General features: G+C 42.1%; 1 protein-coding gene across 1 annotated transcript; it reads left to right on the top strand.

Moving 5' to 3' along the window:
* Positions 1–1,336: 1,336 nt before the first annotated feature.
* Positions 1,337–4,715, top strand: ATP5IF1 (ATP synthase inhibitory factor subunit 1). The gene is made up of 3 exons (XM_074305621.1): positions 1,337–1,521; positions 1,609–1,715; positions 4,427–4,715. Exons 1-3 carry the CDS (start codon positions 1,423–1,425, stop codon positions 4,572–4,574), a joined length of 354 nt encoding a protein of 117 aa, XP_074161722.1. The 5' UTR covers positions 1,337–1,422; the 3' UTR covers positions 4,575–4,715.
* The last annotated feature ends 5,796 nt before the right edge of the window (positions 4,716–10,511 follow it).

Genomic DNA, 10,511 nt, shown 5'->3' with positions numbered 1-10,511 from the left:
GGAATGAATTCACAGGTTCAAACCATTTCCAAATTAAGGGACAAAGCTTTATTATAACTTTTTAAAGAGGACAAAGTTTCTAATGAACTCAAAATTAATGAGACAATGTGGGATATTTTATGGCAAAGGACCCAAAATTGGGGATGCTCACTGCTAATTGTGTATGGCAGTAAATCAGTCGGTGGTCATGGTCATCCTGTTAATACAAGATAGCCTCCAGGGTGTACTAAGGTGATAGTGGGCCTCAGGACAGGATAGCTCTGCTGTAGGAGATGTCCACAGGGGCAGCTTGCTCCTCCTTGGGCTCACTCAGGTATTAGGTATCTGAGATAGGACATCTGGAGGTTTACCTTTTGGAATGCCAGATCTCCACAACCCTAATTATCTCCGTTCTAATGAGCAGAAAAGGGAGGTTGCAATCAGGGAAACTGAGGCAGAACATTGGAGAAACTGAGGCACAACAAAAAAACAACTGAACAACCACCATCCAAAGATGGGAACCCTATTGGAAAGTTTGAAGAAAGATGGCTATGACCCTGCTGATCAGTATTTGAATTGGAATGACCATTCTGCAAAGCAGTTTGGAGTTTTCCAAGTCTTTGATTTGAAGGTAAAGCACACAGGGTAAGTGACTTGTCCACAGGCGTACAGCTAGTGCGAGTCTGAGGTTGGATTCGAACTCGTGATTGCAGGACTGAAGGGCTATCCGCTAGAGAAAGGAAGGGAGATGACTTTCTCTCTCCACAGGGATGACTCTCTGGGGAAGGTGAGAGGGAAGGAATGTTTGGAAATAAGGAGAACATAAAAACAAAAGTTATCAAAATATATTTTTAAATGACAAAGATGCCCAGTGGGAGCAGCTAGGTGGCCGGGTGGGTAGAGCATCAGCCCCGAAGTCAGGAGGTCCTGAGTTCAAATAAGATCTCAGACACTTAACACTTCCTGGCTGTGTGACCCTGAGCAAGTCACTTAACCCCAATTGTCTCAGGGGAAAAAAAAAAAAAGGAAGAAAAAAAGAAAGAAAAAGAAAAAAAGATGCCCAACTTCCAACTTGTCCCAGAGGTTCCACCCTCTGATTGGTGCAAACGCCCAGCCTCAGCCTGCCTCGCCCGGTTTTTCCCCTCCCCTTCCGTCCCAGCCTCTCCCCTTCTCAACAACTCTCCCCAGGCGAGCGCTGTCCGCAGGGCCCTTGTTCGTGATTGGCTGCAAGTTGGCTCCACCTCTCACTTAGGAGTCGTTGTTGCCTACCCGGATCCCGCCCTTTCCCGATCCCGATTCGCTGTTCTTCCACTCACTCCGGCCTCTGGGCAGGGTATTGGCTACGCGGCGGCGCCGAAGAATGACGTGAACTCGTAGACCCGACCTCGTTGAAGGTCTCACGTTTGTAGAGAGGCGGTGGGTGTATTACCTGTAACAGCGAGCATGGCGTGTACGGCTGTGGCAGCGACGCGACTCGGGCTCGGCCTGTGGGGCGCCAGAACCATGCAGGCCCGAGGCTACAACTTGGAGTACTCCCGCCAGGTATTGCGAGCTTTCCCCAGCTGTCCGGCCTGACCCGGCTGGACCCGGCCTCGCTCACTCCCCTCTCTCCGCCTCTTGTCTCCGCAGTTCAGCAGCAAACAAGGTGACGATGTCGGCCGCAGTGCCGGCGCCATCCGGGAGGCTGGCGGGGCATTCGGCCAGAGGGAGAAGGCCGAGGAGGACCGGTACTTCCGGTGAGGGCAGAACCCATACCCCCTCCCCCCTCCCGCCGGGGGCAACCCGCCACCCCCAAATCCCCCTAGACCACCAAGCCCAGCTGGTAGCCCAGGGGTCCCTCTTGTATCCCATCACCACTGGACGAGGGAGGGGGACTTCTCGTGAGACCTAGACCTGAAAGAAGAGACCGATCTGAAGCCCAAGCTGCCCTGGGGGGGATTGGTAACTACTCCGACCTGTGAGAACAAAGTAATGGCCTTGCAGGGGTAACATTGGGTGGGGGTGAGAGACGGAGAGGGACAGCCTGTGGGGACGAGCCCCCGACCCTTTCCCTTCAGCTTTCCTAGCACTCTGACTTTTGGCCTCCACTTCCTCCGCCCCGCCCGTGCAGAGGCTGAGCCTCCTTGGAGGGCGGGGCTGTCTAGATAGGGGCCTCCCGGTCCTGGCCATTTTGCAGGTCTCCAGCTAGGGAAGCCCCTGGATTCAATTTGGGGGGCAGTGGAGATAGAACCCAAAGAGGAGCTTTTGAATCCTGGCCCTGCTGCTTCCTAGGTGTGTGACCTTGAATAAATTACCTCTAGACTTCTTCATCCGTAACTCTCCGAGGTTTGAACAGATGCTTCCCAGCTTTAGATTTTGTGATTCTCACCCCTGCCGCGGCCCTTCTGGCCAGCTTCTTACACGCCCTGTCAGCCACTGCCCCGTAAGTTAGGAAAAGATAACGCTTCGGGCACGAAAACCGGCTCACTCAGAAATGGGGGGGAGCGGCCGGACCAATTTTTTGCTAACAAGGAAAGAGGCCCACGGAGGTTAAAGGTTAAAGCTAAATTAACTTCCATGCATAGCCTTTCTTCCCAAAAGAAGGGAAGTGAGTCTTTTCCCGAGTTTACTTCTAGCTGTGTCCCACCGTACCTGCTCACTATTGAGTTAGACCTGTGTTCTTTAACTAGAGCCATAAGAATCTGTTCTGCATAGCATTCAGGCATTTATTTTGTGATAAACTAAATTTCATGGGCAAATTTATTAACGCTTAAAACCTCTAGTAGACAACGGTACAATTTTAAAAGTTTACCTGGAGCTTTGTGACATAATGGAGAGGGAGCTATCCTCAGAGTGAGGAATTCATGTCCTGCCTCTGATATATACTACCTGTGTGTGACCCTAGCAGTTCTTTGTGAAGTGATTCTTCAATCTTCGGTTCATGAGCATGCTTTAAAAATATTTTAGTGACCAAAATCTGTTTCTTTTTTTAAACTTGTACATTTAAAAATATTCTGAGAAGGTATCTAAAGGCTTTACCAAATTGCTAAAGGGATTCGTGACAAAAAAAAGGTCAAGAATCCCTGCTCTAACACTATAAATTGCAGGACAGTTACCACTATACATTGGTAAGAGAGAATCTCCTTACCTGGATTTCCTAGAAAAGTGACCCCAGTTTCTGACCTCCATCCTACCTCCCTAAAAAAACACCCAAAACTGAGATGCACAAATGTTTTCTGTCCAAGTAGAGTCTACATTTCCATGTCCTGAGGCTTAGGTGAGGCAGCTAAATGGCACAGCAGGTAGAGTGTTGTGCCTATCCCACACAGAATCAGAAGGCTAATTTTTCTCAACCCAAATCTAATCCCAGACATTTACTAACTGGGTGACTGTCACAACCCTGTTTGGCTCAATTTCCTCATCTGTAAAATAAACTGGAGAAACAGATGGCAAACCACTCCAAGATCCAGGGCTCAAGAGTCAGGTGTTAAAGGAAAAAGCAACTGATCAAAAATCAAAAAAATGAAAATTAATGAGAATCCCTTTCTCATAGGCCTGTGAAGGTTATATATCCTTTATGTGTGTATAATTCCCACTAAAGTCCTCTGATAACTGATTATCAGGGTGTTTCAGTGAGTCTAACAACACAAGCTCTGTTTGTACCATTTTTTGAGTTTGCTCTTCTTTGGATCTAGTCTTCTTAATCTCACTTTAAAGTGTTTTTTGGTTGCTACTTTATTCACTCTCAGTGGACCCTCCTCTTTTACCCCTCTAAAAGACTCTTTACATCAAAACTTACACTAAGATTTAATGTTATGTCACTCTTGGGCCTATTATTCTCTTAATAAAGGCTGTGTAAAGAATGAAACCTTCATGGTAGAATTTAAAAAGATGCCCCGTGTGTTAATATAATCCTCTTCTCTGTCATGATAAGGAGATAAATTTATATTCCAACAGTGCTTAAATTTGGATAGGTCAAACCAAATAGAGAAGTATTTAAAGGTTGTACTTCATGACAGACTGTCTAAGGACCAGTAACTGAATTCCATTCACTGAAAATTGGCCATCAGGTGATAAATTTTGTAAGATCTTGGAGGTCTTCTCATAAGACCATCTCATAAGACATGGAGAGACTGTGACTTATAAAGGTGGAGGAATTACTTCAATGCCATCAATGATCCTTAAGGGACACCAGAGTAAGGACAATGCTTGAGATATTTCTTGGGTCCTCCAAATCACAGGGTAAAGCAAACCAAAACTATAGCAATCATGCTGTGTTTAACCTGCACCCAAGAACCATGATATTTTAGAGTTTGGAGAGATTTTTCAAATGAATAATCTACAGGAAGATCCAAGAAAAGGGACAGACCTGCTTCTGCTGTGTAAGTGCTTGAGGCTATCTCTTATGGGATGAGGCAATCTGGGGTGGAGACTGTGGGTCAAACATGGAGGTGGTGTGTCCTTGTAGAGAGAAGAGCAAAGAACAACTGGCTTCCCTGAGGAAACACCATCAGGAGGAAATTGTGCACCACGAGAAGGAGATACAACGCCTGCAGAAAGAAATTGAGCGTCATAAGAACCAGATGAAAAAGCTGAAAACTGATCATGATGATTAAGCTGATTTTCTTGTTCAGTGGTCAGCCTTGGTCTATATATGGAATCATTGTCCACTACTTGTGTGCCCGATGTGACACTCCCTAGCTTGATATACTTTTGTTGTGTATTGCAATTAAATGGTAATAAACTATGATCACTGATTTCTTCTAGGTGCCTTCTTATGTCACAAAGAAAGATCAGCTACTCTGGTAGTAAATGTTTTAAGTGGTTTGATGAGAATTAATGATCTGTGGTGCTGATAATCATTGCCTATCTAATTTCTTTAATCTGCCATTCCTTTTTGAATTGACTGTTAAGGTAAGTGGGCTAATTCGAGCAATGAGCAGTAATACTGAGCACCTACTATTATCTGGCACTGTGCTAAGTAGTGTTGATGATACAAAGTTTTAAAAGTGTCTGCCCTCAAGCTTTAATTCTAACAGATTAGCTCCAATTTATCTTGTCTTCATGTTTTCCCCCATCAGACTATAAAGTCCTTTTGACTAGATACTGTTTTTTGCCCTCTTTTTTTGGTATGCTTAGCTTTTAGCATGGTGTCTGACATTTGTGCTTAGTTGTAGAAGTATTAGTAAAAGGATTTACAAAATATATACAAAATTAATATAAGACAGCTTTGGGAAGTGGTTGGTTTCTGATCTACTTTCCTTTAAAAGTAGGAGTTCCAGGAGGTGGAGATGAGGAAGAAGAGTGTCAAGTATGAGATATTGCTAGTGGGAAAATGGAAATGAAATAGTCTTTTGTAAGGAGCAGAGAAGGTGAGCCATTGTGGCCTGGGCTAAAACCCAAACTAAAGACTACAGAAGTTATGGAAGAAGGTTATACAGATTATATTTGATCCTAATAGGAGAGTTTATTGAAGAGTTGGGATGTGGTCAAACCTATGCTTTAGGAAAATCACTAGCAATCACTAGGTTACCTTAGAGTGCACAGAGACGAGACAAAACCAGTAAAAACTCTTGGAAGTTGACCAGGCAGGAGATGGAAGTATTGGATGTGTATATAGATGCAAGATGATTATGAGCGTGTGGTGTCCTCCAGCAATTTAGAAGAGGGATGGGTTAGGGAAATGGTAATGTCTTAAACATGTTTTGAGATACCTGTAGAACATAAGAATTTGAGATGTCCTTATCTTCGATGTATAATATTAATTGGACCATATAGTGGGTAAAGGGGGGCTGATGCCTAATATGTTGTGGAAGTAGAAATCACAAGATGCAAATTGAGGAGTCTGACTAAGAAATGTTGAAAATCTAGGTGACTAGAAGGATGATGGTAATTCAGAAATCCAAAGACCGGTTAGAGAAGTTTATGGAATATTCATTTTAATTTAAGACACTTGATGATGTGGAACTATAGTTTAGGAAACAAGACAGAGCTGGGAAAAAATCCAAATAGAGATAATGGAACCCCTGAGAACAGATGAGATCACCAAAAGAGAAAAGGCCCAGGATAAAACCCTGGGATATAATCAAAGTTAGTGAATGTGATGTGGGTAATGAGCTAACAAAGAGGAACAGATGAATTTAAGAGAAGAAACTAGGCAGAACCAGATGAAAGAGGACCAAGAAAAGACCATATTTACTACTGAGAAATCATTTGATTTTTCAAAGTGTCTGAGAAAGTGCAAGTGCAGAGACAAGCTTTTTTTTTTTCCCCCAAGGAATTTAATTAAGGAAAGAGGAGTTTTCCTTTTTGCCCATTTCCCAAATCATGCTATATTTAAATCCTCTAAATCTTTGATTACCTAGTCCTCTACAATCTCAATTTAGTAACTTCTGGAGAAGGGAAAGTAGGACATGGAGTAGAAGAATCCTGTTTTCTGATTGATGGGCAGTAAAAATGTGATTGAATGGTTTATCTTTTAGGCACATCATTAGAATACCCCAAAATTACTTCAAACACTTCCGTCACCTGACTTGTTTCTAGTACAAACAAGGTCCTTTTGTGTCACTGGATAATAAATGTCAACAATCTTACCACAAACTGTTAGAAATGTGTTTTCTGCCACTTCTCAGTTCCCTATTTACCAGAGTATCAGGGAGCAGTAAACTCAAGGTCTGAGGTACTTTTTAGCCCTCATATCAGATTTGATTTGTCTTTAAACTAGATAACAAGGAGTTTTCAAATCGATCAGTCAAGGTATTTGTCCTTAAACTAGAGGGCTCCAGTATATATATTGCTATTCCAATAAATTAACCCTAACTACTCAACTCAGTAACTCATTTCCCATGACCTCCCAATGTGCTTCCCAATAGCCACACACAGAAAATGATCATACCCTTGATCTTACTACTTGTGTTACACATGCATATTTATGAACTCTATTATCTTAACTGATCACACTTTCAACTTCTCCCTCATCCTTACCTGTTTTTCATCCTCATTGATCCCCAAGTAATCTGCCACCTCAGTTCTTCTCCAACTATTGACTTTGCACTGTTTGCCCTTTCAACCCTTTATGAAGCAGTTGATCTCTACATTGTCCTCTTAAATCCTTTGCCCCTTTTTAATACTGTCAGAGATCTTGCCCTGCCAAACCCTAACTTGGATTACTTACACCATCTGCTGCCTTCACTCCTACTTAACTGAATAAAGCTGGAGAAAATCATGAAACTGATACTGGATGGTTTCATTACAAATTATGTTACATAATCTGTGCTGCTGGGCCCTCACAGGACAAGGCAATCCTTTTACATCTCCCTAATTACCACCATCCCACTCCCACAATGGCTTTTCAGCTCTTTACTTACAGAATTTTCACCCTCTGAACTGAGAACCTTGACTCATTTTACTGTTGAAGCCATTCATAGATCATTCCTCTCATTTTCATCTCAAATATCTCAAATGCAACTATTTCCATCCCTATTTTACACAAAGAGGTGGTCTTACCAAACAAAATTCTACATATTTGAATGATCACATCCCATCTAGTCTTTAATAGGTCACACCCTTTATAAACCCTACTTCTCCAATTATTCAATGTCTATGTTATACTGACTGCTTTCCCACTGTATACAAACAGGCCCATGTCTCCCTCAAATTCTCCAAAAATCCTCAGTAATGTGCTCTATTGTCCCATATCTTTCCCTTTTGTGACTGATCTTATTGAGATGGCCTAGTTTCTTTCCTCTTTGTAATATTCTTACCTCAGTATTCAATTAAAACTTTTCTTCAAAGTCACTAATGATTTCTTAATTGCCAATGTTTATCCTTCCTGACCACTGACATCATTCATCCTTTGCTCCTTAATAATGTTATATTCTGGGTTTTCATAATGCAACTCTATCCTGATACTTCTCTTCTGCTCCTATGCATCTTCATCCAAGTCATGCTTTCTAAGGTCAGTATCCCTCAAGACTTTGTCTTGGGCCCTTTTCTCCAATTATACTATTTCCCTTGGTGACTTTCTGTGCTGACAAGATATCAGTTCTACTTGTACAGTCCTAAGCTTCCAACACACATCTCTAATAGCCTATTGAACATCTTGAAATGTATATTAAGAAACCATTTTAAACTCAACATATCCAAAGTTGAACTAATTTTCTTTCCCTCTAAACTCTAACTTCCTAATTCTTTTGAGTGTACTATTATTCTCTGAGTCAGCCAGGTTCTAAATTAGTTCTCTTCCTCGAGTCATCATTTTCACACACACAGAGAGCCCTCATCCGATTTGTTGTTAAAGGTCTTTAAAAGTTCTGCCTTTGTAAAATAGCTGACCTATGTCCCTTTCTTTGACACATCACTGTAGTTAGTGCAGGCTCTCATCACTACTGGTTGGTCTCCACACTTCAAGTCATTGTCCATTCTACTGTCAAAGTCATCTTTCAAGTGCAGTTCTGACTCACCCTCTTATTCAGTAACCCTTCACCCTTCATTTGGTTTTTAAAGCTCTTTGTAACCTGGCTTCTTCCTACATCCCAGTCTCATACTTTCTTACCATGATTACCACCTCCAGGCATATGACACTGTCCACCTTGTGGTTCTTAAACAAGGCACTCCACCTTCTTACCCTAAGGATTGTCACTGTCTCCCATGCCTAGAAACCTTTCCACTTACTTCTCTGACATTGTTCCAGGTCTCAGCTAAAGTCCTCCCCCCCCCCCCCTTTTCAAAAAGACTTTTCCAGCGGTCCTTCATCTTAGTTCCTTCTTTCTGAGACTACTCTCACTTCATCTTGTATATACTTTGTACATAATTGTTTACAAGCTGTTTTCTGCCATTTGTACTCTTAGAATTGTATTTATTTGTTTGCATTTCTTTGCCTCCCCAACACTTAGAACAATACCTGGCATAAATACTTGATAAATGCTAGTTGACAAACTGACTTTAGGAAAGATGAATAGAGCAGTTAATGAGGTGTGCCATAAAGAATCATAATAAGACAAATGGCAAGATGGGTAGAATCCCTTAAAGAGTGATTCTGGGGGCAGCTAGGTGGCGCAGTGGATAGAGCACCAGCCCTGAATTCAGGAGGACCCGAGTTCAAATTTGGTCTCGGACACTTAACACTTCCTAGCTGTGTGACCCTGGGCAAATCACTTAACCCCAGCCTCAGGGGGGGGGGGGGGGAAGTGATTCTGTTCTGTTCAATCAATTCTCTCTTTCCTCTATTTCATGTTCTTTGCCTTTTTTTCCATCTTGTCAAAATCATTCCCAGCCTTGTTAAAGCTCAAAAGTTATTAAGTGAAAACAGGTGTAAGTGATCCCCAGCTGAATAATCCTGCCAAGGTTAGGAACTGAAGGCCCCAAGCTAGAAGAGTAAGATAGAATAAGGAATGTTAGGATAGAGGAAGCAACTGGTACCCAGAAGGAGGTACCAGGGATTTGTTCCTTCATGCAGTACCTACAAGAAAAGAGGCCAGTGTTTCCTAACACCCTATTAAAACAAACACCAGTTGTTTGTATTCAGTCATTCTAGTCATGTCAAACTCTTCTTGACCCCATTTGGATTTTTCTTGGTCAAGTTACTAGAGTGGTTTGCCATCTTCAGCAACAGGCAGACCGGGTTAAGTGACTTGTCCAGAGCCACATAGCCAGAGTTGAGGCCAGACTTGAACTTAGAATGCCAAACCCCTCACTGTCCACTGACACCTGCCTGCCAAAAATGTCAGTATGGGCACTTAATTCCATTGACTTTGTGGCAAATTACCATGTTCTGAAGTTCATTCTTCTACTCTTCATTGCCACATAGATTGACTACCTCAGGCTGTGTCTTGACAATGAGGAACCATGAGGCAATGAGAAGCACCCAGGTCTGGGAATTAAGAGACCTGTCTTCCAAGCCAATCTCACCTCCAACCTGCTGTATAATCTTGGAAAAGGCTTCAGTGCCTGGAGTTGGAAAATGAAGGGAGTGGAATAGGTCAAAGCTTCTAAAACTATGGGTCAGTACTCCATATGGGGTCTTGTAATTGAATGTGGAGATCATAAAATTATTATTGTCAGTATTTGATTTGTATATCTGTTTTATATATCTGTATACTTGGGATTATATAAAATTTTCTTGGATGAGAAGAGTTAAAAGTGGAAAAAGTTTAAGAGGCCTGGGACTAGGAAATACTTTTGGAAATACTGAAGTAGGGCTAATTTCATAAGTTTGGAGAATTGATTTTTCCCTTCCCTATTACACCTATCCTCCAATGTCAGCCACAGGGAGTCCATCCAATACACCCAACAATTTTATTGATTTCTCCTGACATTGTAAATATAGAATTAGAGTTAATTATAGGTCATAACATGTTTTGAATGGCCTCATTTGTTTCTCAGAACATCACTGTGTCTAATTCAATTAGCTCAGTTTTACAGAGAAAGAAACAAGTCCAGAGTGAATTAGTGACTTGCCTCAATTCACACAATTCTAAGTGGCAGAACCAAAACTTATTTTAAGTCATCTTCAAATCTAGTTTACTTTCTTTCAATGTCAAGATGATTAAAAT

This window comes from Sminthopsis crassicaudata, chromosome 3 (genome assembly GCF_048593235.1).
Source record: "Sminthopsis crassicaudata isolate SCR6 chromosome 3, ASM4859323v1, whole genome shotgun sequence".
NCBI lineage: Eukaryota > Metazoa > Chordata > Mammalia > Dasyuromorphia > Dasyuridae > Sminthopsis > Sminthopsis crassicaudata.
The sequence above is the reverse complement of the archived record's forward strand: the minus strand, read 5'-3'. Positions and strand labels throughout refer to the sequence as shown.

Bases quoted from the DNA above. Each gene is read 5' to 3' on its own strand.
- ATP5IF1 (XM_074305621.1), top strand. From the start codon at position 1,423: ATGGCGTGTACGGCTGTGGCAGCGACGCGACTCGGGCTCGGCCTGTGG. The intron at 1,522-1,608 runs GTATTGCGAGCT...TTGTCTCCGCAG, and splicing joins ACTTGGAGTACTCCCGCCAG to TTCAGCAGCAAACAAGGTGA. The intron at 1,716-4,426 runs GTGAGGGCAGAA...GTGTCCTTGTAG, and splicing joins GAGGAGGACCGGTACTTCCG to AGAGAAGAGCAAAGAACAAC.